Genomic DNA, 25,517 nt, shown 5'->3' with positions numbered 1-25,517 from the left:
AACCGGCGCACGTGACCGGGGGCGCTGGGGCGTCACGTGCCGCTCGTGCCGCCTCGCGCCCCCTCCCTCAGCCGGCCCCGCGATGGCGGCGCCAGGAGCCTGAGGGAGCGCCGAGGGACGCGGCCGGCCCGGGCTCCCCCGTGCCCTCCCTTCTCTTCCCTTCCCGTGCCGGCCGTGTGCCGCTCGCAGCCCGCCCGCTGCCGAGCCCTGACCCCTCGCGGTTCCTCTGCACTACCCGGTCGGCAGCTCCCGGCAAATGGCGGCTCCGCTGTTCGCTCCTCGCCAGCCGCGTGAGAAACCCTCAGGGCTCGCTCTCCGTCAGGGTATCGGACAGGCGGTGCCCCTTGCCGGGAGCGAGCTCCCCGCTGCAGAGCCCTTTGCTGGGCCGAGCAGCCCGGCAGGGCTGCCCCTGAGCGGGTTCCCAGGCGCAGAGCGGGGCCGGGGGGCTCGGAGCGGCCTCTCCGAGCACACTCAAGTGAGGGTGAGGGTGGGCACAGGGCACGGCCGCTGCCTGCCTGCTAAGGGAGTGCGCCGGCACCGCGGGCTCCTGGCGGGGGTGCCGTAAGGTAATGCCCCTTGTCCTCTGGGATAACATTCGCCCCGCCTGGGATTCTGCATCGCGGTACTCGAGCTCCCGGGATGCAGGAGCTTTTTTGGGCGGGGTCAGCACCCGTCTTAAACCACCGCTGCTTTAGGAATGGAGCCTGCGTGGTGTAGGAGAGCCCTGATGGTAGGCGGCGAGAGTTGGCATTTGTTTGAATAACGGCCCCAAATTCCTTGTGTTTCCCGTGCTCTGCAGGAGTGTGTGCTGTTGGTCTCTCTGGTTTCCCAGTGATCTCTCGTTATGTGGAATATAGGAGCAACCCTTAGTGCCTCACCCGGGACCATCCCTGCATAGCCAACAGGAGGTGCCATGCGTGGACTTTACGTGGCGTAGTTTCTTTGCAGCTGGCAGTTTGGACTGGATAGAGCTCGGCCTTTTTCCCAGGACTGCCACCAACAAAGAATTTTGGTCTAAACTTCGTGGATAGAAATTTAAATATTGGTTTGTTGTTACTGTTTAACATCACGAGCTATTTACAGAATAGTATTAGTGGATTTAATGCAATGGCATTCCTAAATTTAGTGGCAAGACCCAGGTTAGACAGGTTTTCCCCCTTGCAGGCCTTGATAGCCAACAGCTTTAAAAAAAACTTGGGGTTAAATTTTTTGATACGTATGGCTTTGAAAAGGGATACTTTGTGGATAATCAGCTTTATAGGTGGTCTATGTAGGGGGAGCAAGGTGGGTTTTGGGTTTTGTTTTTTTCCCCCTGGTTCTTTCAGATGTTTTCACACTGTTTTCAGTGTTTTTCACACTACCTGGTTCTCAAAACAAGCTGTAGAGTAACAAGATCAGAAAGTGTTTATTATTCTGTGCAACTTTGTATGCAAACATTCTTTTTCATTCTTGCCTCTAGAAGCTGAGCCCAGATTCGTATTTCTTAAAAAACACATGCAAGGTGCTTTTATCAGCATATAAAGCAGAGGTGGGGCTTTCAGACTGGTTTGGTGGTCATTTATGTGAACACTGTTCTGAGGAAGAAATAATCCAGTTGATGCAGATGTAGGATCTGAGGCTTTCCGTGAAGGTATTGGTGAGGGAGTGACTCAGGGATCCCAAAGCCTCCTCTGATACTGCAGGCATTTCTCCACGTGAGCAGTGGCATTGCAGGAGTTACCCTTATTGTGGGAAGTCAGTTTGGCAGGGCTTGGGTCCTCTTCTGTTTCTGCAGCTCTGAGCTTGTGTGAGAACAAGGATGGGGCACACCATGCAAGACTCAGATGAGTTATATTGTCCTTGGACTTCTCATAAATATGTTCTCTGTCTTCAGGACGCAAAAACCCTGAAGTCAGATGAGAGCTGGTCCTGGAAGATTTGATGTATTTTACAGGAATAAATTCAAATAGGGATTTCCAGACCTTACTGTTTTATTTAAAGGACTATTTACAGCTTTTACAAGTTGTTGGTAAATGTCCTGTTACTCTGAAGCAGAAAGTAGATTTGCTCTGAGCTCTGAACAAACAGAATTGTCAATATGTGCTAGGACTGAGAGACACCTTTTGTTGGTGGCTGGGTGCAGAGAACAAACATGAGATTTCCTCACTTCCAGAACAGTTTGTACATCCTGAGCAACACTAACCACGGCATGCGTAGGCAATAGTCTGTGCCATCTCCTGCACTGCAATTCCCTTTAAAATGAACTTTATGTCCTGGGGCTAATTTCTGGGTTTTTTTTTGTGTAATACATATGGCTGCTCTTGCTCTCCTTTTTGACGATGCTTTGGGAGTTGCCCCTCAGAAGTCAAAAGGAGCAGTGTTGGATGAGGGTGAGTTATTCAGTGTATTTTGTGTTCTCCAGACACAAAGCTGCAGCTGTGCTGTGGGAGCCTTTGTGCTCCAAGCAGTGGCACATCTCGAGGGGCAGGGGCGGAGTGTGGCACTGTTTCCCTTTGGGGGAGCACATTCCCTGGGAACACACAGCTGGCACGTCCCAGGTTTGTCACTGGGGCGCAGGCCTTGTACCTGCAGCTGCCTGGCAGCACAGAAACAGCCGCTGAAAGCTGCAGGGGAAAAGGGTTAAAGAGCTTCCCTTTCACCTTAGGCAAATACGAAAGGAATACTTGGAAAAGAAAGGGATGTCAGGAATGCTGTTGGGAGGAGGGACAGCTGTTTGTTTTGTGTCCTCCCACAGAGTACAACCTATTTAAATATTTACGTGTTCTGTTATTAAAAGACTTTCTTTCCCGTATTCTTCTGGTTATTAACTTACGAATGGTGGAGATGGGGAGATTTGTAATTGCTAGTTCTTGCACTTGTAGCGACATTGAAAGAAAAATTCTGTTGTTTTATTTACTCTGAAAAATGTGTTGGTAGAGTTTTCTATCAGATTTAAGTGGTTTCACCATGGATTATGCTTTTTCTTTTAATATTATTGCTTTTAGTTTGTATATTTTATAATCTTAGTAGGCTATCTGAATATGCAGTAAAAGTAAAAAATTTCAGACAATGCAACCTTGAAGAGAAAATGGTGGAAAATTCGTATTAAAGGTCATTGCAGAACATTATTAATGCAGTTACTAAAGCACTTGTAGATGCAAAAATTATTTATCTATTTATTTATTTGTTTGTTTATTCATGAATAGCTCTGAATAGCCACTGGGTCCTTCATTGATTCACACGTGGCCTCTTCCAGCCTTGGTCACATCCTGGGGATCTGTTCTCCTACAAGACACCCGGGGCCGGCGCCGTGTCATCCTGGGGATCTGTTCTCTCTGTTGCTGCATCTAGAACTGTGTAACTGCTCACAGCATCTGTTCCTAAGTGTTAAGGGAACATCAGGATTTAATGACATGAAGCATCTTGGCTTGCAGAGCTCTTGAAAGACTTCAGCGTGTGGTTATATTACGCTTAGGAAGTAATCTTTTGAAATCAACAAGTCATGGGTGACACCAAGTGTGTCCAGAGTCTCTGTTGGGCTGAGGCCTTGGTCATTAATCATAGTTTAAAATTAAGGTATTTCACCTCATTGTAAAATAAGTTTCACAAGGAGCACGTTTTCCACACAGTACAGACCTTCAATACACAGGCTGAAAGTAATTTAGCACGAGAAAGAGTATTTCATTTGGTAGTGGACAGCGAGTGTTTCCCGTCCTTGGGTGTTTTTAATTTGTCAGACACGTGACTGATGGACAGTTGCTGTTTGGTTTTGAGGAGTAGTGTCTGTGTACCCAAGGAGGCCTTCAGAGAGTGAAGGGTGCCCCCTTTTTGTTGAGCTGACTGGCAGACCTCTGACAGACTTTGGCGAGGTTGGTGCTTCGTCCTCCAAAGTTTGCACCCTGTAATTGTTACTTTGGAAGTAATCCTTACTCTTTTGTATAGTTACCCATCTGATCATCTGGTCAAAGATGGTGGCAAAAGTTGCAAATAAGAATTGATCAGAAAACGGCTCAGGTCCAAGGCAGCCTCTCGGTGTGTGCCTGGTTTGCAGTGGCTGCACAGGTGATGGCAAGAGAGAAACCTCTGCCACGTTTCAGTGTCCAGAACTCTGCTGTCTGGACCGGAGCCACAGCTGAAGGTGGGAGTGACTCTGGCAACTACAAATCCCAGGGAGCCTTGCCCAGAGCGGCTCCGTGCGGGCGGGCTGGCTCCGTGCGGGGCCAATGGCAGCGGGGAACTCCCCAGCTCCGTGCGTGTCAGCTGCCGGCGTTCGAAAGCGCCTCGCGGAGCTCCCTCCGGGCTGGGATCTGCCTCTTGCCCTGGGCTGCTTTAGACTCCAGTGTGAGCTCTGACTTGACGCTGTACTCCGCAGCCTCCGTGCCGGCTGGAAATAGCCCGTCGGACCAGTGCCGATGGATGCGATCCTGAACTGCAGCCCGGAGGAGCTGGAGGATTACTACAACTTGCTGGGATGCGACGAGCTATCGACGGTAAGAGCCTCTCCTCGTCGGCTTATTCACAGTTTGAACGGGCTCGTGTGTCTGCAGAGAATTTGTGTCTCTGCGGGCAGGAACATTTGAAGTGCCTTTGTGCACCTTCTTTCTTGCCACTTGTGGGGTCTCCCTTGGAAAGCTCCTTTCTCTCTCTGACAATAGGAGTCTGGAGTAAGGCTCAGGTTGACAATGCCGTGTAGAACAGGACTGGAATATGGAGAGAGCCAGCTGCATGTGTTTCACAGCATCCAAATAATAGTTCAGAATATATATTATTCGTTTTGAAAACCGAAAAGGAGCTATTTATGTACAAGTATTACAATGAAAGTTCATAGCTTTAGGGCACTGATAATGCTGCTGAGTTTCTCAGGCTTTATACATATTATAATATTTCTAAAAATGTATTCACCAGTTCAGATGAAAACAAAACCAGAATCTCTATCTTTTACCATAATAATATTTTTTTAATTCTGTTTTTAATTACATTCAAATCATTCGAATACTAGTTCTACTAATTTATTTTGGTAGCAGATACATACTTTATAATGAGATTTAGCTAAGCTATTTTTGAGTGATTTGCAGCTACATAAAGTGTGAATCATGTTAAAGGTGTCCATACAACTTTTCTTTTGCTAGTCTAGTATGCTTTTTTTTAAATTTAGCTGTTATATTAACTGGAATTGTGTTTCTGATTTGGAAAAAGAGTTTTGATTACTCTGCTGTAATAGGGGATGTATTCAGTGGAGATAAAAGCTGTCTTGCTCAGTAAATTTAGTCAGATGCTCTCAGCTGTCCTGGTGGTGAAGTATGAAGATCAGGAGTGAACATCTTCGATGTGTCACGGAGGGAAATGAAAAGCTTTTCCTGAGGACACTCCTAGAAGTGATCCCAGCAGGGGGCAGTGCTCAAGTCGCCACACAGCCTTGTTACGCACATGCAGTTTCTCGTTTTCTACCTCACACTAATTCCTCAAGGGCTTAACAATTAATGAACAGTTCAAGCACATGTGATAATGATTTTTCGAATTGCTTGAAAATGGAATTAAAAACCTGGAATAAAGGCTAACAAACAAGCTGTCAAGTGCTATTTGTTGGGAGAAGCAGCAGATGTTGCTGCCCTGTTTTTGACATGGGAGAAAACTTGGACATCCCAGGCTGACTGAGGCCCTTGCTGGCCTCCACTCGGGGCTCTTCACAGCTTTCTGGGGTCTCACAGAAATCTGGAGCATTACAGGGATTTTTCAGTCTCACTACTTTATACAGGAGTCAGGCATTTGGCACAGGCTGTTGTGGGCGCACAGAGCAGTCCCAGCTGCAGCAGTATCATCTAAGCTGCTGAATATTCTGGTCTTGGTTGGACCTGGTTGAATTTAAGCAGAAATGCTCTCAGTTTCTATATATTTTTTGTTGTATTCAAATAAACACAAACCAAGTTCATTCTTGGGTTCTGGTGGACTTGAGCTCAGAGACATCTACTTCATTTCAGATGTGACAGGAATAGGGGAGATTTAATCTCCATCCTTCTTCCAGAACAATGCTATTGGTGTATAGTGGGTATTGGATATCTTTCTTGGTAAATCACTTCACTATATATTTTATATTAATTTCGTGTATGATGTGTAAACTTCTTATAAATTTTTCTATTGTTTTGGGTTTTTTAAGCTCCAGACTTCCATGCTACCCTTCTGATACATTTTAACCCTCTGTGCACATTTTAACTTTAAAGTTCCCCATTAAGTAACTAAGTTTTTGACATGGTAGCAGCTATACAGTAACCATTCTCACCAAGTTCTCTGTACACTGTATGTGTTTTAAAGTGTCTTTCTGACTGCAGATACACCGCATTACTTCTGTCCCTCTGGAAGGAGCTCCTGAGCAGATTGAAAAGTGTGGAGCTCTTAAGATACTACCGTAGACGACTTTTTTTCCCCAGAATATGCCAACAAGATTTGTCCAGCTAGTTCAGTGAACTGTAATTTTATTCTAAATAAAAAATGTTATGAGACTTAGTTTTGAAGGAAATAATTTAAACTGTATGTGGCTGTCATGGTTTGACAAATGAGGAATTTATATAAACAGCCTTTGTAGTATGGGAAAGAATGGTAATTATTTAATACCTTAGGGTGAATTGTGAAAGCTTGAGCTGAACTGGAATGATATAAAGAAGTTTTGGCTTTTGAATTATAAAAACCAGCAAGATCCTTGGAAAAGTATTAAACATCTGAAAATCTAAGCTGATGCCCACTCCAGTGGCTTCCTGTGGTATTTTAACTGTTAACGTGTCTTAGTTTTTCCAGTGGTTATAATACTTTATGGTATAACAAACTGTGTGGGAATTTGCAATTAACTGATAAACTAATACATGCCAGTATTCTAATGATGATTATAAATGTATTCTACTCCAAGCCAACCTTTTTGCATGGGAAATTAACTTGAAGAAAGAACGTGAACTAACTGGTTATCGAGCAAGTTATCTTGGGGTATCCAAGATGGAAACCTCGTGGGGTGCTGGCTGAATTTCCTATGAAGAGGATGTGGAGGAAGCCACCTAAACCCACAGGATTGATCTTCAGCAATACAGAGAGCCTTTGATTCCTGCTGTGAGAAAGTTAGAGTTGATTAAACAAAGTAAAGAGCAACTGAAGTGATGCTTTTTGCCTCTGTGGTCAAATGTCTTTGCACATTTTTCTAGAGCCATATTGGATGAGCCTCACAAAAACAAGACTAAGGCTGAGTGCATGAAAATGAGATTAAATAAGCAGTGTCAATGGCAGATGGTTGTTGTTGCCTACTTTGCTTGTAGTAAAGCTTGTAAAATTGAATAGGACAAAATCTTTCAGCATTCTTTGTTGTTACTCCCAGCCCTCTTTCAGAAAGAAAATTTGAAAATCTTTTCTGTGTTTACTTACTTTGTCTCAATATTTTGTTTAGGTTGAGCAGATTCTTGCTGAATATAAGATTAAAGCCCTTGAATGTCATCCTGACAAGCATCCTGGAAACCCCAAAGCAGGTATGTATTCTTTCCTGTGTAAAAACAATCTATTTTTTTTTTCTTCTATTAGCATGGCCAAGGTACTAAATTCAGCCTTAAAACTTTATTTCCCCTCAATATATTTTAATCATCGTGTGCATTGAGCATGTTCTATTTAAATAGCAAGCTTGTGATATTCTTTCTAAGACTTGCATGCTCCTCTGTGATATAGAGCAAGAAGATGCTTGTTGGACTTTTTTGATTTCTAGGATCTTGAATTTTTATTCTTTCTACAATAGATCATCTTTTAATACAGAATTTATTTCTGGAGTGAGTCCCTTCCTAGACCTATGGAGTTGGTGCACTTCAACGCTCAGTGGCCTTCAAGTGTCACACTCGTGTCAATCAGTTAATTTACTGCCAGGAACAAGCCCGAGGAGCACACAAAATGTGCTTTAGTTTCTTTTAATGGCATTTCATGACTGGAGGTGAAGAGAAGGCAGCCCCACGAGGAGCCTCTGTTTGCAGGAGAGCAGCTGATGTCTGTGGTGATGAGAGGGAGCAGCTCCTCAGAGCTGGGAGGGCTGAGCAGTGCCTGAGTTATTTGGAGCCAGTCTTTACCCATTTATAACCACAGGGAGCCTTGGGCAGGGCTCACCAAGGCTGAGCCACAAAAATGAGCAGCCAAGTGCCAAATATCAGAGCAGTTTTGCTTGGCACGAAGAAATGTTATATTCTCTCTTTACCTGAACATGCCTTATTTACTTTAAATACCTTTTTACAGTACTAGTGAGAGTTTACTTTGTTTTTTATTTCATCAGCTTAAAGCTTAATAAAGAGTAATGAAAGTAGATCTTTTATTTGTTGAAAACTAGTAACTATGGAATAAGAAAACCTAGTACAATTGTTCCCTCAGCCTGTTGTCTCTTTGATTTATAGTTATCAATTTTGATTAGAGTTTGGGTGTACTGTATTTCAAAAGAACTCTCTCTAATTTGTAAACAGGAATAAAAGAATAATAACAGATCACTGTAACATAGGTGAGTCATAGATAAAGTCTTAATCTTTATAACCCTTCCACAAATAGTAACATGCAGCTGCATCCTTAGTAACCATTCCATGAAAAATTAAAACCATTCCCTGTAGGGAAGAATGAGAGCTCTCATTCATGCAGTCTGGATAACATTTTAGCTTATGTAGAAAACACACCTAATAAAATGCATAAGTTAATTAATCTGAACTATATTTAGATTTTTCTTCTTGTTTGTCAGCTCCCGCTCATCTTTTTTTCTCCCTGCTCATGGTTCTTGTTGCTGTGCTCTGCTCTGACTCCTGTGCTGCTGTAGATCTCAGTACGTTCCTTCTAAGCAGTGTTGCTCGAATTTCCCTTTTTAAGATGGTCTGCAGGGGCTGTACCCTGTGAGTTTCTTTCAGCTTAGATTTAGGAGCTTTTGAAGCTGGTAGACAAAGGAACACTTCAGTCCTGATTTGCAAAGGTATCAGTCCACCAGAGGTGCCGTGATCCTAAAGCCAGCCAGAACTTTGCAAGCTGGAACCAGAACCACATCCCTTGGCCATTTGCTTCTCCTCCTGCCTTGTCCTCTGCTTTGCTCTGAGCCATCGCTGGCAGGTCCCCTTTTGCATCTGAGCTCATTTCTTTGCCAACAAACGTTGTCTTTAGTGTCCTTTTGGTCTGTGTCCTAGTGGAGAATTTCCAGAAGCTGCAGCAAGCCAAGGAGACTCTGACTAACGAAGAGAGCCGTGCACGTTACGATTACTGGCGCCGGAGCGGAGTCACCGTCCCGTTCCAGCAGTGGCAGGCCCTGAGCAGCTCCGTGAAAACGGTCAGTGGGGGCTGAGTTTGGGCCCTCAGGAGCAGGGGAGGTGGGGCTGGCACAGACATTGCAGAGGGTGAGGGGATGAGTTACTGTTAGGAGTTCTGCTGCGGGGCCAGGCTCTGGGGGTGGGAAGAGTGCAGAGATTCCTGCGCTATGGCTGCTAAGGAAATTCAGGACAAACTGGAGGGCTTCAGAAGCCCATTCACAGAAGGACATTAGGCCAGTAGTTTTAGAGTGAATTTATCGACTCGCTGCTTTTATAGGAAGTTTAAGTAACTTAAGGGCTGTTTTCAAATGCTTCGGCTCACTTTGCTTTTGTAGGAAACTTTAATTTCTTTTCAAAGTTAAGTTTAAGGTGGGACCTTTTTATAGTATATTCTCCTCTTGGTATATTGCTTATCAGATGGGTTTTCATGCTGTCTGATTAACTAAAGATCTCTTTGAAGCAATCCTGAAGATAGTTCCTTGGAACCCTGGGCTTCCCACAGAGTTTTGGAGGGGCCCTGCTAGGCTGGTGGGGTGACCTGGGACAGAGGCAGGAGTTTATTGGGTGATTTCCCTCCTGATTTTGCTATTGAGAAGATTTGGTAGCATGTTGCTAGTAGAGCTCAATTCCATAATACTGGATTATTTTTTTCCTGCCTTATTAGAGTGAATGATAGTTACGGGGCTACGTGGTCATATCTTAAGGCAGATGGATAAAAGATTCCTATGTCAATTCTGCCCATCTCAAGTCTGCTTAGGAGAGAATTTTGGGACACTTCAACTACAGCATTATGGCTGAGCTTGAATGTTTGCTGGCAGTATCCAATTAAGCTTAGTTCAGTTCCAAACAGATGTTATTCCACAGACTTTAATATTAAATCTTTTCAAATTGCCTTGCTTTCAAAGGGTACTTTGAAGTCAAAGACAGCTTTGAAAATAAACATTTCTGAAGTCACTCAAACCCTCTTAAAAAATGTCTGAATTCATGAGAGAAGAAACTGGACAAAAGGCCCTTAAAATTCTGTTCCACTTGTACATTTTGTTCTTCACCCTCACCTGATATAAAGTGTCCTCTCCAATGCTGTTTGTGATGTGCAACCATGTTTTCCCCTCTCCTATTGGCCCACAGGCTTCTCAATGTGCTTTGTTTAACCATTTATTACAGCAATGTTAGAAAGAAAAAGGAATTTAAACCCACTAAAGTCTAGGGCTTAGTTCTTCGTTATGTTTGCCTTCCTTTAGTCAATGCACTGGGCTGTCCAAAGTAAGAAGGACCAAATGCTGGAAGCTCCTGACTTTGGGAATACCAACATAACTAACGAGATGTGGACCCAACAGACAGGAGACAATGGAGATGGATTGTTGGAAGGGAGCAGGGAGCAAGATGATGTTGCAATTCCTGATGTGAAACCACAGTCTTCAAAGAATCCAGACTCCCCAAGTAAGTGAAAACAGCAGTTACAGGAAATTGCAGTATCCAGGAACTGACCTGAAATGGGGGCTTTCAGTCATGAGGAAGCCTTCTCCAGAACAGTGTGTTTAATTTGTAGCTTTTTAAATGTGGTTTGGGGTTGGGATTTTGGTTTGGGTTTTATGCTTTTGCTTATTTATTTAATTTTGAAGTTTTCAGATGCTCCCTCTTCCCTGTCCCAAATTTCTTGCTTTGTTTGCTAGTAAAACCAGAAACTGGTGAAGAAGAAATATAAAAAAAAAAAGCTTTGACCAAAATGTAATTTTTTTTTCTGATATATGAAAATACAAAGTAAAGAGAGAAGGCAGTTATTTTCAGTGACTTAAAAAAAAAAAAATTAAAACTGTTAACTAAAATATTTAGGTGGGGGGGGTTATTCATGATGCAGAACTTTTGCACAGTTTGCACTGATGAGTTAATGAGGTCTAAAATTTGAGACTTGGAGGCTTCTTTTGTTTTCAAACAGTTTTGTTTTTTCGAAGTAGTGTATACACCAGAATAAATGTGTTTTTCAAACGTGTCACCTACTAGTGACACTTCCTGGCTGTGGTTGAAGTCACTGTGCCTGATCAAAGCTTCCTTAGCACCACGGGCACCCTCCTGTGCTTCAGGAGTTCCATCATCCTAGGCCCATGGTGCACAGAACAATTGTCAGACAAAGTCCTGCATTTCTCCCCACTTCGATCACACAGGAAATTAGGGTGAACTCTGAGGGTAGCAAAACCTAATGTAATCCCAAACATTTGTGGAATGTAGAAAAATAGAGAAGATTCTACAAAGAGGTGTATGCCAGGCCTAACTGAAAGCTTGTTTTTGAAAAGTTATGCTCTATAACTTCATACTGTTTGCTTTTTTTTTGGTACTTAAATCATCACTGTATCCTTTGTAGAACAGTAAAATTTTGAAGTAAAGAAAACATCTTGTTTCTTGTAGTGGTGAATGGTCTTTGCAGGCATCTTCTTTCTCTATTTTTCCTTTTAAGTTTTAATTTAATTTCCAGATATTTGAATGGGAAAAACATCAAAGTCATCAAGTGCCTACGTCATCTTCATTTATCCAGTGGCATATGTTTACATTAATAAATGTTAATATATTGTATTTGATGGGCTGTATATGCACTTCAGTGTTTATACCTGATGTTAGGATGTTGATAATTTTTTTGTTTTGGTCCAGCAAAAATTTGTATCTTGGGTTCCACTTTGAAACTGTGGCATTGCCTGTTCCTACCTGCAGGCCTGGGTGAATTCTGGACTACCACCTACGTGGCTGTTTCACCTCAAACAAGAGATTTGAACACTCATTCTGCTGATAGGATTCACTTTGCTGTAACAGGAAGTTCACAATTTAGTATTAAAAGGCCCCAGATCACGTACTTGCAGATTTATCACATCACTTAGATTAAGCCAGTGCAATTTGCTCTGTTTGCTTTGCGAGTGCTCTTTAGGGACTGTTCTCCTTCGGACCCTTCCCAGCTGAGCTCTGTTCTGAAGGTTGGTGTTCGAGTTCTGTTCCGACGTGCCAGGAACTCGCTGCTCCTATTTGTCAGTGCTAGTCAAGAGCACTGGAAGGGACCACTTTTCTGCTTGCTTTTTTGGGGGAAGACTATCAAGTATTATTTCAGAAAATTTAGTTTTATGCGTGTTTATAATAGTTGTCTTTCTCCTTTTTCTCCCCTCAGGATTTTCAGAGGGGAATTACTGGCACTTGCGTTTTCGCTGGTCAGGCGATGCTCCATCAGATCTTCTGAGGAAATTCAGAAACTATGAGATCTAAAATGAGAAACACATAGGAGCATGAGATCTTCTGTTCAACAGTTCAGTATTTTTTTTTTACCAGCAGTTATAAGTTATTTGTATTTTGTATTCTTTGATTGTAATGTGTTGTTCCAGTCAATGTCCAAATACTGATTTATCACACATGCTCTGAGTGTTACAGATGAAGGTTTTTCTGTTCAATAAGCAAAGCCCTTTTCAGTATTAACATAAAGTGATTTTGTGAAGTTATCTGACATCTTCAGTATTGTTTCTTGTACTCTCAAATATTGATTAGTGATTAATATTGATTAGTGATTAATATTTCTCTCAATAGTGTGATGTTATAGTAAACATACTCTCAGTAGAATCCTGGGCTCCAGGGTCTCCTACTCAGCGAGGATCTTCCAAAAGCTTTATGAAAATGAACTGTAAACAGAACTGTGCTTATCTCTCAGCTCTGTGCTCTGCTTCACTTTTCCATTGCATTGTACTCACCGCAGTGATTTATAATGTACTCATTACAAACTGAACTTGTAGGAGAGTTGTGATCTTATGTTATAGATGAAATAAGAAGGTTCTTGTTATCCAAGATCTCTGTGATCTTGGGACACATCAAGCACTCCTGAAAATCACTTGTCTTCTACCTTAGCAAGAAGAACACTTTTTGCACCAGCTATTTGTTTTGGAAGGCGATTCCAGAACTTTACTTCTCCAGATAGCAATTTTTGTCTTAAGATGTATTGGTGGAAAACTGATCCCCTGTGTATGTGTGCCAGCATTGTCCTGTGGCTTCACAGCAATTCCCCTCCCTGCTCAGGTGTGCTAGACATGGTTTTATCAGGGCTTTGTACACTAAGGAATGAAAAATCAGACTAGTCAGCACTAATGTGTACAAAATCTCACATGAAAAGTTTTTGATACTTTGGGCAATATCCATGTTGTTGTTTATTTATTTTGTGTTTGTTTTCTTTTTGCAAACTTGGCTAACACGTTGATGTGGTTTTGTGCAGGCAGATAATTCCATCAGCGGCAAATAAAACTTTGTGCACACAGAAAAGGGGTTGCTTTCATCCTTTTAATGAAATCCTCCACCCACCACAGAGATTCCTTTGGAATTTCTTGTTATTCATCATCTCAGCGGGTAAAAGCTTAAGGAGTCCAGTTATGAATCCTGGGCAGTGCAATGGAAAGTGTAACCTGGCAAGTCCAGTGTTGTCCCCACATGGGAACAGCCTGATGCCTGTCTCTCCCTGGAGGGGTGTGTGTGGCCGTGCCATTCCGTGCCGCCTGAGTTCCTGTGCCCCTCCTGGCTGGGGCCTGTTTGCCACAGACTGTGACCCAGTCACAGGAGCCAGCATTGCTGGAAGCCAGCATGGGTGGATCTTACCGACCCCGTGGCATCTGTAGCCTGGGGCCGGCTGCTGCACGGGGGCTGCTGCTGGTGCCAGTGCTGCGTGTGCTGGTCCCCGTGTGTAAAAGCTCAGTGCTGGTGCTGTGCTGATATGGCCTCGCTGCTCCTAGGGTGGATGCTGGTGGTACCAAGAGCCAGTTTTAGAGCACATCATCTTTAATTTCACATGCTTTTCCCTGGCATATTTCGCATCTGAAAACATCTTAGAGGTGAGATAAATAATTCTCTGTAACATTTGGTAAATGTAAGTGGTTTGTTTTTTTAGTGTATTTGCTCAAGAAAGACTTCTGGTCCATTTTATGTAGAGGGACTGTAGTAAACAATGTCACACAGTAGTAACAGAAGAAACTCTTACTGTATGTGTTCCCTAAGTAATAGGGAACAACATTCCCTTAAGGAAAGGATGGTATGCAGCCAGCTGGAACACTTTGAATCAGACAGCAGCCCAGATTCTCCTCTGCCCATTTCACTTGCCGGTAAGGTGAAAGGGATGGGTGATGTAGCACCTAATGAGCTGGTTTCCCTTGAGAATTGAACATACAATAGACCTTTGAACAGCGAACTAACAGTTTGTGCCATTAAAACTGATGTCATTATTGCGTGGTTGGTTTTGGCAAAGAACCTTTGGATGTTTGTTCTGGATGAATAATTGCAGATATTTGGAAGGCTCTTAGCCCAGCAAAAGCTCATGGCAAAACTTATGTTTTGCAACAACCTGCTCAAGATCTGTCCTGTAATTTGTATTTGCCCTCATGAGGAGGGCAGGTTCTAACTGGTGCTCCAGTACACCAGAGTCACCAATAAAGACTTTTTTTTCCTCTTTCTGTACATGTTAAACTTGAAATGGTCCATTTTTCTGTATTTCTTGAGTGAAATTAAATTAAATTAATTTGCCTAGCAGAGCAAACCTAGATGTATTGGAAAACAAGAGGAGCCTGTGCAGCCTGTTTTGCTTTTTATTCCCCAAAACCAGGTGGGATCTGACCCGTTGGCCAGTAACAGCAGTTAACTGGGAGGAGTGGGCAGCCCAGTTCTCCTCATGCTAGAAAGTAAAGAAAGAAGCACCTGACAGATTAGGTGGTCTCAGATCATTCAGGGGCCACACCTCAAGCACAAACTGCTTATCTGTTTCTTTAAATTCATAGTACTGTCAGAAGTTTTTTGCTAGTCGCATGAAAAGATGCAGTGAATGTCCCACCTGACATTTCATCAGCAATGATGTGGTGCTTTGGCCCCTGCACTGGTGAGCACCAGACATAATTCACATGCTGTAACTTTAACTGGGACGGGGTTGTGCGGCGGATCTCAGGCTCTGTGAAGGTGTGATTAAGGCAACAGAGTCAGATGTTCCTGGTTTTCAGGGGCCCACTCTCAGAAAGGGCGGGTTTTCAGGGATCTTTAACTCTCTTTGCAAAGTGGGAACAGCGGCAAAGGGTTGTCTGTGGGGGTGTGGAACAACAGCAACAAAAGCAGACACTAGTTATTAGATTAGGACCTGGGAGTTTCAGGTTGGAGGAGGGCAGCTCTCCACAAGACATGGTAAGCTCCTGTTTTCTTCTTTAGCTCCCCTGGTGAGTTGCTTGGATGGGCAGTAAAGGCTCCTGAATGTTTTGGGTACGTGAGAGCTCTGATTTACTGTGCTGTGTTATAGCTCTGAACGATTTGCTATGAAAATAAACAGAGTGGTGAGGTGAGCCCAGATCCTCCTGAGTCCACTCAAAAGTGTTGATAAAACCTGGCCATCCCTGGACTTGTGAAGGCTGAGAAGTTTTCATCTGGAAATTAGGAGACAGCAGATGGGGTGGAGGTTTATGGTGATAATGATGATAAAATACAGACAATAGGGCACGTTGTTCAATGCTGTGTTTCTAGATCTTTGAAACTATTTCTAACAGAAATTAAGCAACTGTTTAGCCAGTTATTTACAGTGAAACTGAATAGCATGGGGGCGTTCTGGGATTATATAAATTATTATATCTTTATTTGCTGCTGTTATACCTGTGCAAGTGCAGAATATATAAGATGGTTAAGAACTAGAATATTCTCAACCTTTTTGTTTTGCCAGTATTTGCCAAGCTGCTTTGCCAAGATTTGCCAAGTGATGGTGTAAGAGTTAGTTTGGATGGTTAATGATGACGGTATATGACTTAAAATCTCAGGCTGAATAATGCTGAATGATAGGTGAGGTAGTTTCTTGATTGTTTGTTTTCCTCTTTAAATGAGATTTTTTTTATATAGGCAGTTTATATGTTCTGTAATAGAAGCAAGTATCCTGATTATTAAAAGAGATAGTGTGTATCTTTAATTTCCTGAGCATGAACATTGCTATCCTACCTTCCCAGCAGGCACATCTCTCATTTCAGGATATGAATGTGAGCAGCGAGGCTGTTGTAAAGCTGATGAAATTACACAGCAAAAGATAATGGTGTTGGGCTGTGTCACTGTCAGATGGGCAGATGACTATCGGTTTATGCTGGGTATTTTATTGCAGCCCGGCGCACACACTGCCCCGGCTGTTGGCAGAGTTGCCAAGCTGCGCTCCTCCCCGAGGGCGGGCACTGCTGCGTTTGTGCTTTCCTCTCCCTCCTTTGTCAATGCAGGCTGGGCTCTGCACGGGCTCTGCTTGTCCTGGCTCCGGAGGGCTCCTGCCTCAGTCACCGCAGTGGTGCACAGGATAAACTGGGAGCTCTTTAGGTCTCCGAGGGCTATAACCTGCCACACCCATGGACGCTGGAGAAAATGAATTTTCATTCCTCCATTCCATCTTCACAGTGGTTTGCTCTTTCTCCCTCCTTCTGGCAGAGCAGTAAGGGAGAGGGGTTCCCTCTAGAAAATGAAGTTTTTGCTGCCAACATTCAAAAAGTTTCCAGTCTTGACATGTGCTGTGGTTTTCAACATTTTCAACAAAATTATTTTCTTGCTGCTCTGTCAAAAGTGCTTCTCTTGGCACCAAGGACAGACAGTTTTTCTAAGGAGATGCAGTTTGACTCTGGGCATCAGTCCTGACAACAGACTACGTTTACTTCGTTAGGATTGTCAGAGCTGCTCATTTGCTAGCTGAGAATTTCCACGGAGCCCTCAGATTTTTGCTGGGTGGAGGACTGTGAGCTCCTCCTCTTCCTCACAGACTTTGTGTGGTTGATATCCATGGGTGGGGGAGGGCAGGAGGATGAGCAGGAATGGTCAGAGGAGTAGGAGACAATTGCAGCTGGTTGGGTCTGTGTGCCTTAGGTGCCTTCTGCTGCTCGAGGTCCCGGCTTTCCAGGGATCTGAGCCTTCCCCAGGATCCCCACCTCCATCCTTGGCCTGCCACTGCCAACACACCTGCATGGGCCCTAACAGAAATAAACACCCAAGCCTGAAATCCCTGGGAGCCTCGCTAGGGAGCACTTCAAAATGTTCATTTGGCTGTCAGCTTAAATAACTTTTGTTTATTCCCTCTTTCCTTATTGTTCCTCTTCTTTCCCTGCCTCTGCTTCTTGATTAAAGTAAGTTGCACTGGGAAAATATGCTAGAAGAAATGCGTTTGCATATGTTTATGTTGGGGTTTTTACTTGTCTTTAAGAGAGAGAGGAGTGAAAAGTTGTTTCTGCTCTGGCCTATTTTGGCCTCTGTGGAAATGGCTTTTTTCACCTTTCCAGCTTTTTCTTTCATGACTTTGCACATTTTCCTGCCCTTCACTAGTGCTGGGGCCACACATAGAAGGAGACTTACATATCTGAGTGGTGAAGGCTCAGTTTAAGCCAGTCAGGGATGATAGGGAATGCTGCCTTGTTTTGTTTTTCCTGGTTATTAATGGCATTCTAACTTCTGTGGGCTTTTTCCCCCTCATCACCATATTGTGTGTGTATGTGCATCACGCATGTGCAGAACGTCATAAAAGGCAGGAAAAGAGGATTGAGGGCCCCCTTCACTGGAGGGCCAGGAGGAATCAGACCAGCTTCCTTCAGCAAAGGCAAGGTTTGATGAAGCAGGTCCATTCCTTACAGAGAAGCCTTGTGCTGATATTATTTATTTTATTTTGTCACCTCTTTCACCTCCATCGAGGGCTCTTGTCACTGCTTGTAGATGCAACGCCAGAAACTTGCCCTGGGACCTGCTGCAGCTTTGGTACTGCTGTTCTTTCTGGCAGGGCTAGGGGAGGAGCAGGTAGGCACGGCCTGATGAGCTGCAGCAGGAAAAATATCACAGGGCAACAAAGATGATGAAGGGACTGGATTGTCTCTTGTGAGAAAAGGCTGAGGGAGCTGGGCCTATTCAGATGATGGCCAAAGAGATGGCTGAGAGGGGCCCTCTTCAATGGGTATAAATATCCAAAGGAAGGCGTGAAGAAGGCGGAGCCAGGCTCTGCTCGGTGGGACAAGAGGCAGCGGCCAGAAACTGCTGCACAGGAACTGCCACCTGAACATGAGGAGGAGCTTCTTTCCTGTGCAGTGGCCGAGCACGGGAACCGACTGCCCAGAGAGGCTGTGGAGTCTCCCTCACGGGCGATATTCCAGAGCCCGCTGGATAGGGTCCTGCCGTGTGCTCTGGGATCACCCCGCACAAGCAGAGGATCCGCTGTGTCCATTCCAACCTGGCCCATTCTGTGCCGTCCCAGATAATCGCTCTGCTTGCTGCAGAGGCCTTTAGCCGGGAGGAGACGCGAGGAGCAAAACTTGTACACGACAAGGAATAGGAGAGGACCGGGGAAAAAAAGAAACATAAAAGCCAAGCCCGACCGGGCCGCAGCGAGCAGGGTTCGAACCTGCGCGGGGAGACCCCATTGGATTTCAAGTCCAACGCCTTAACCACTCGGCCATCGCTGCTGATACTGCCACAGAACCCCGGCTGCAGCCTTATAGGGCGTTCCCCGGAGCACGCCCCGCCCCCAGCCCGCGCAGCCAATGGGCGCCGCCGGCCCCGGCCCCGCCCCCGCAGCAATGGCGGCAGCAGCGATCAATGCCAGCTCAGCCTCCGGAGGTGTTCGGCCTGAAACGCGCAGGCTGTGCCCGCTCCCGCGAATTAAACCTGCGCACCTGAGTCTGGCAGGGAGGAGGCAGCCGGGCACCACTGCGGGAGACAGCAGCCGTTAGGTGTTGCATCAGCTCTCGGTGGCATTAATATTTTCCCTGGTTTTACCATTTCTTTGAATTATTACAGAATGTCTCTATCATATGACCTTTACATGTAATTTAATTCGCTGTAGATAATCTGTTTTTACGCTGGCAACAGTTAATTGTGCCAGCGGTAGTACAATGGAAATTAAATTTCGTTTGACTTCCTAACTGTGTTGCAACGGGTAAAAAAACCCCCAAATCACCTGATTTTTCATTCCTATAGTCAGAGCTTTTTTTTTGTTATTTTAAGTAGCTGGAGTGATACTGGAGCGATATTGTGCTTCCCACCATCCTTGTTTTTGCCCTTTTTTTTTGTATGAGTTATTGATCAAGAAGCATTCTTAATAATTGTTTTAACTCGCCTCAGCAACGAAAATACTGCTGGATTAGTATTGGTCTTAAAATAGGCTTATGAAATCCCCTGTTCGGACTTGTGGTCCCTGGCCCGGGGGGTGCAGAGGACAGCGGCGTTAGCAGGCACCAGCTGTGTCTGTGCCTGTCCGAGCGCGGAGCTCTCGGGGAGCTGCTGCAGGCGGGGCTGCTGCGGGACAAACGCGCTGTGCCCGGGCCGCGCTGCGCCCCGGGGCCGTGTGCTCTGCATGCTCTGCACACAGCTCCGTGCCGTGCCGCGCACCCTGGGGCCGCTTGGAACTGCCCGCCTGGGAACCCGGGATGGCCGACGGCTACACGGGAACGGCCCGTGCGCTGTGAGACCGCTGGGGGCTGCAGCCTGAGGGAACCCCCCAGCACGGCTTTCTACATCAGACCCCGCTGGAAGATGAACGCTGAGAGCCCAGCCATTCCAGGCCCAGCCATTCCGGCTTCTGCCAGGCGGCAGTGAACACGTTTAAACCACGCACGCAACATCCCGAGCCGCTAACGCCTTGAAACAGACTCAGTGCTCTTCTGTCTCACAATTTGCAATGTCTGACTTCAATGTTCTGAATTTAGGAGCCTTTATTTCCTAATAGAACTAATTAAAAACTTATCCCCCCCCCCTTTTTTTTTTAAACAAAAACTGCTTTGTGCTCACGTATAGGACTCGAGGTGAAATGTGCAATTTCAGTAGAACATCGTAAATTCCGAGGCGGCTGAGAGTTGTTCAGGCGCACAGTGAGTTGTATTTAACTAGCTCCATTCGGTGAGAAGCTCGGTGTCTCTCTGCAGTTGTTGCTTGAGCGGTGCTGGAGGGACCTCCAGTGTTCCCAGCGCAAGCTGCAAGTGCAGAGCAGGGAGGGAGCAGAGAGCAGCCTCCAGCGCTTCTTCCAGATCTTCGAGGGACTCATCCTTGCGCAAGAGCTGTGTCCAAAGGGCTTGGGGACACACGCAGAGCGCTACTGGAATAAGTGTATTTTGAAAATGAATTTATCTCCCAAAGGAATCACAGTTGTTTTATTTCTCAATCACTTAAAAGTAGCAAGATCTTGACACTGGAACAGGTAAAAGATAAAAGTCTGCTTTAGGACTGTTATATAAAATAATGGTGCTAGGATAGAATTGCCTATATTTTATCATGATTTTATTTTCTTCAAGTAAAGAGGACATACTGAAAGATCTTCAATAGCACATGGACAAATTAACCAACCAGTATGAAAAACGCACAAACAATTTCTTTAGAAATACAGGGACGGAGCCCCAAGCATGTCAATCCTTCATGTTCCTGTCTTTGTTGACCTTAAGTGCAATGTCAGTTTTGTAATGCTTGTTCCATCCCTTCTCCACCACCTGCTCTCTGGCTTTTTATTTAATTAATCTCTATCAGCTTTGCAAATTCAATAGTTTGAACATTTTGTCCTTTTAGAAATCTATGATGCCTACAACAGAAAAAATAGCTTAGATTCTCCCTAAGTAACAAGTATTTACAGCAATGTCAGTGGAACAGCAACTTTGTGCTCATGTGTAACTTTGGATATTCAAGAGTAAATTTTACATGTGAGTAAAATGTGAGCAAAATAAGGACTCCAACATAAATTGTGTTTTACAACAGATAATGCTCGCACCACAAAACTACAGAATTTTGTGTTTTCTCCCAGAAGAATCTAGTAACAGTAGGAAAACTAATGCTGCATACCAAAGAATATTTCTTCTGTATTCCTCGTGTTCTGTCTGTTAGCTTTATAGATCATTTAACAAAACTAAAACCGTACAATGAAAATAAGAATTTACTATGGAAAATTCTCAGGCTAAAATTTCACATTCTAGGAATGCCCAAGAATGGATCTGGGGACAAGTTTCAGGTAGAGAATCAAAAGTGGCTCCACTCCTTTACTTAGGACATGTCGAACTTTTCCTTGTTTGTTTGTCAACAAAGACAAAATTTGTTGTGATATAATGGCCACTGGGCAGCTTCCATGGAATTAATTGGTGTCCTGTGGTATTTTTTATAAACATTATCTAGAAGAACAGTGAAAAATTTCTGCTAGTTAGGTAAACCAAAGTGTTCTAGAACTGGTCCTCTCTGCTCAAATTTGAGGCTGCTGGCAAGGTAGTGTTGAGAAGGTGCTGCTGCCTCTGACTGATGTCTTCAGTAAAGGCGAACTGAGCTGCAGCTTCCTGTGCTCTGCTCACAGATGCTTAATTACCTTACTTATTGTGACATTTTAAATGAAGGCAGAATGACATCTGTTACCACAAGTGTGTGAATAAACATGGACAGTTTGCTACTCCTGCTTATGCAGCTAAATATTAATAAAGGTGTCTAAATATCCATGCAGATGTGAAAAGAGGTATACAATTTTATCCCAAAGCTTTCATTTTACAATTGAAGATGTGGCTCTTAAAGTTGACAGACTGTAGAATCTGCTTTTAGAATCTGCTTTTGCCTCTAATCCTCTCTAATACATAGTTTTTGGAAAAATGCTATTAGTTCTACTTAAATGTTAATGAAATTACAGGCTCAGTGTTACAAGATTATCAAATTGTATCACTGAATATTGTTGTAGGTGTCAATGCAGCCATATGTTTTGTCGCTTTCTTATTTTTAATAAATAACCTTAGCAAATTTGGGCATGTGTGTGCTACTGGATTGGAACCTTTCTCCTTAATACGTCTTTATCAGATTTACTGGGTTTTAAACAAAAAGTATGTTCCTATTTGCAACTGGTTTATTCACACATTTCCTACACTTTTATGAAAACAGGTAAATGGATATGCTTTTAAAATGGTAAATGGTAGGTTTATTAATGCGACTTGGCTTTCATCATGCATCTGCAGCACCATAAAAAATATCATTCTTCCCACCTGTGTGAAAGAAAAATAGGCATCTGGCTCCCATTCTGTGTTGCTTGATTCTTGTCTCCATTCTGAGCATAGATGTCGGTATGGAGACCCTGATTTACTCACCTTTCGTATGCTTCAAATCTTAAAATACATGAACTTTTTGTTCATTTTTCATTTAATCATTATTTTCTAGTTTGTTGGAGTTTTTTTTTTTTTTCCCCCCATAAAAGCACTATCTGCAGTCTGGTTTAAATAGTTGGGACTAACTTGTTATTTTGCTGAGTTTTACAGGCTGTTTTTCACATTGTCACTACAGCCAGGAATTATGATAGCGGGTAGTACCAGCAGCTGCCCCTTGTGTTAGTATCTCCAGCTTAGCAGAAGCTTTAGAAAGGAAATCAGATAGTGGTCAGTTATGAAAAAAGCCTTCATCAGAAAGTCTTCCTCTTGGTTAGTGCTTGCCTTAGTCACATCTGTGCCTAAAATTTAAATCTCTTTGTAGTGTTGGCTGGTTGCAACTATTCTGGGTAAATGGCCACTTTAATTCCTATTATGCCTCAGAGATAGATCACAGCAATAAATTTTCCCAATTCCTCGAAATCAAATACCTTGTATATTTCGTATTGCAAGACCTTGAATGAAGGAAAGCTAGAACTCCATAACAAATAGAACAAAAACAACTTTAATTATGCCTTAGAGGCAATTTACCATGGGTTTTTAGCTCAATGTCCCATTTTTTCAAATTGAGCTACTACAGATAGGTTATTTTACACTATTAAAGATGTACTAATTATACCGCTCTTGTTAGCATTGCACTTGTGCAGAAAAATGTGGTGTACAGTATTAGCACTCATGGTAGAAAGTTTGATTTTTATAGGTCTATGTTGCTGCTGGTTTCTGTCACTGATGGGCTGCATGTGGAGAAACACAGTGATAATGTGCTTTTGTTGAATTGTCTGAGAACTTTGGGATCTTCATGAATAATCCTTTTTAGCCTTTGGGTATTCTCACCTGAACAGCCTACATTTCTTATGCAAGAAAAATATTCCTGGTGAAAATTCCAGAAGATAGCTTGAAGAAACAAAACTTGAGCAATAGAGATGTAAATCTCAAGAACTAAGTTTAGGAATTTCAGTCATTGCTTATTTAATTTCTGACACTTTTGTAGATATGATTAAGTTTGCAATTTAAACTCCCAAACTACTAATTTAATACTGCATGGTTTCTCAGCAGGAATGGGAATTAGTGCCTTGTAAGCAGGCTATTTTTCAAGAGTCATCTCTTTAGACAGTATTATTTATTGTTTGTGTAAGAGGATGTCTTATGGATTTAACATTGTTCTGACAAGGTTGATTAAAAAATAATGCACAAATATGAAATATATTAACTCAGTGCTTCCATTAGAAGTAAATAGATGTGTAAACAACTGAAAATAGAAAGAAATTACTAATTACTGGACTTACTTATAGATAATAACTGAAGGCAAATGGAGAGTCAGAATATTGGAATGTGCTTTCTCTAAAAAAATAGATTTTTGAACTGTTTCAAGTGACAGCTAATATCAAAAGTTACAGCAAGGCCCTGGAATTTTGTTAAAGAATCTGATTATGAAATTTTCTTTGGCCTAGCTGAATCTAAATAATTTTAGAAAATATGATGACATCTGTACTGGTGGGCACGGGGTTGTGTCTAAGGTCCCGTGTCTGGTCAGTCTGGCCATGCCCTGCTGCCATTCTGGGGGTACATTTAGCCACTCACCAGTGAGGAAATTTTCATTTGTCTTCTGTGGGAATAAAATCCAGGTACAGGAGATGCAGAAATGTGAAATCAGCCAGGTTCCTTACCGAGATTATCACAGGCCAAGACCGGAATTTTCTTCACCCAACGCAGATACAAACACTATACTTGATTTAAAATTTGCTTTGTTTTCATGGGTTCCTTATTTGATTAAGTTTTCAACGTGTTTGCCAGAAGTGCACTATCTCAATAGGTCTAGCTCTCATTCACAGCTGCCAAATCCTCCCCAGAGTCTTACAGAAACTAAAAAAGCAGAACCTCATCTGGTGAATCAAACTGGAGCAGGAATCACGGGAGACTGGAACAGCCTAGAAAAACAGTGTGCGTCAGGAGGGAGGATACGTGAACACTGACATAAAATGATTTTAAATCAACCCAAACAAATAGGCTTAGTGCACAGGTTCCCTCTGTGACCTACCTACCTGTCCCGGGAGAAGGAAGAGCGGCGCGGCGGGACGGGACGCGGAGCAGGAGCAGGGGTGGCCTCGCCTCAGATCCGAGCTCTCCCTCGGCTCCTCTCAGGGCAGACTCCCCGCTCTGTTCCGCACGCTCAGCCTCAGGTCAATCCCTCCCCTCAGGTTCTCTCCCATTGCCCCTCGGGTCAATCCCTCCCCTCAGGTTCTCGCCCATTTCCCCTCAGGTCAAACCCTCCCCTCAGGTTCGCTCCCATTTCCCCTCAGGTTCTCGCCCATTGCCCCTCGGGTCAATCCCTCCCCTCAGGTTCTCGCCCATTTCCCCTCGGGTCAATCCCTCCCCTCAGGTTCTCGCCCATTTCCCCTCGGGTCAATCCCTCCCCTCAGGTTCTCGCCCATTTCCCCTCAGGTCAAACCCTCCCCTCAGGTTCGCTCCCATTTCCCCTCAGGTTCTCGCCCATTGCCCCTCGGGTCAATCCCTCCCCTCAGGTTCTCGCCCATTTCCCCTCGGGTCAATCCCTCCCCTCAGGTTCTCGCCCATTTCCCCTCGGGTCAATCCCTCCCCTCAGGTTCTCGCCCATTTCCCCTCAGGTCAAACCCTCCCCTCAGGTTCGCTCCCATTTCCCCTCAGGTTCTCGCCCATTGCCCCTCGGGTCAATCCCTCCCCTCAGGTTCTCGCCCATTTCCCCTCGGGTCAATCCCTCCCCTCAGGTTCTCGCCCATTTCCCCTCGGGTCAATCCCTCCCCTCAGGTTCTCGCCCATTTCCCCTCAGGGCAGCCCCTGCCCTGGGTGTGTTGCCGCGCCCGCCTCAAGGAACGAGGGAGGAGGGAGCACCTGTGTCCTGTGGGAGAAGAAGGGGCGAAGGGAACTGGAAATGAGACGTTAATTTTGAGGAACTAAGGATTTTTAAGGAAAGTTAAGATAATAAGTTGCTGAATTAGCTGAAGTAGATAGGTAATCTTTGTTCGCAGTTAACAGAAGCCGGATCTTAGATAAGCTGCCCCGGATCTTGTAACTAATTTCTTGTCAGGTTTATGTTTATGTAGTTGTCCTTGTCATGAAAAACAGAATGTGGTAAATAAGACAT

The 25,517-nt window shown here is 44.0% G+C and overlaps 2 protein-coding genes and 1 non-coding gene across 7 annotated transcripts in view; 2 read left to right on the top strand and 1 right to left on the bottom strand.

Moving 5' to 3' along the window:
• Nucleotides 1-126: 126 nt before the first annotated feature.
• On the top strand, nt 127-13,547 carry DNAJC12 (DnaJ heat shock protein family (Hsp40) member C12). Of its 5 annotated transcripts, none has more exons than XM_040070657.2 (6): nt 127-290; nt 4,352-4,469; nt 7,403-7,481; nt 9,147-9,286; nt 10,508-10,706; nt 12,415-13,547. In XM_040070657.2, exons 2-6 carry the CDS (start codon nt 4,392-4,394, stop codon nt 12,507-12,509), a joined length of 591 nt encoding a protein of 196 aa, XP_039926591.1. In that variant the 5' UTR covers nt 127-290; nt 4,352-4,391; the 3' UTR covers nt 12,510-13,547. The 5 variants fall into 5 exon arrangements, with proteins under 5 accessions (XP_039926591.1, XP_039926593.1, XP_039926588.1 ...); XM_040070659.2 differs by having other exon boundaries at nt 127-323; XM_040070654.2 differs by lacking the exon at nt 127-290 and adding an exon at nt 579-2,369 and having other exon boundaries at nt 3,186-4,469.
• A 1,804-nt stretch (nt 13,548-15,351) lies between these two features.
• CTNNA3 (catenin alpha 3) overlaps nt 15,352-25,517 on the top strand; it is a 444,137-nt gene continuing 433,971 nt past the window's right edge. The window contains exon 1 of the mRNA XM_040071769.2: nt 15,352-15,440. The gene's annotated coding sequence lies outside the window, so the exon portion shown is untranslated. The remainder of the gene's footprint in view (nt 15,441-25,517) is intronic.
• TRNAS-UGA (transfer RNA serine (anticodon UGA)) lies at nt 18,628-18,709 on the bottom strand. The gene has a single exon. It is a non-coding gene; the product is annotated as a tRNA-Ser (tRNA).

The sequence above is a fragment of the Hirundo rustica genome, chromosome 8 (assembly GCF_015227805.2).
Source record: "Hirundo rustica isolate bHirRus1 chromosome 8, bHirRus1.pri.v3, whole genome shotgun sequence".
Taxonomy (NCBI): domain Eukaryota; kingdom Metazoa; phylum Chordata; class Aves; order Passeriformes; family Hirundinidae; genus Hirundo; species Hirundo rustica.
Note: the sequence above shows the minus strand (reverse complement) of the source record. Positions and strands in the feature narration are given on the sequence as shown.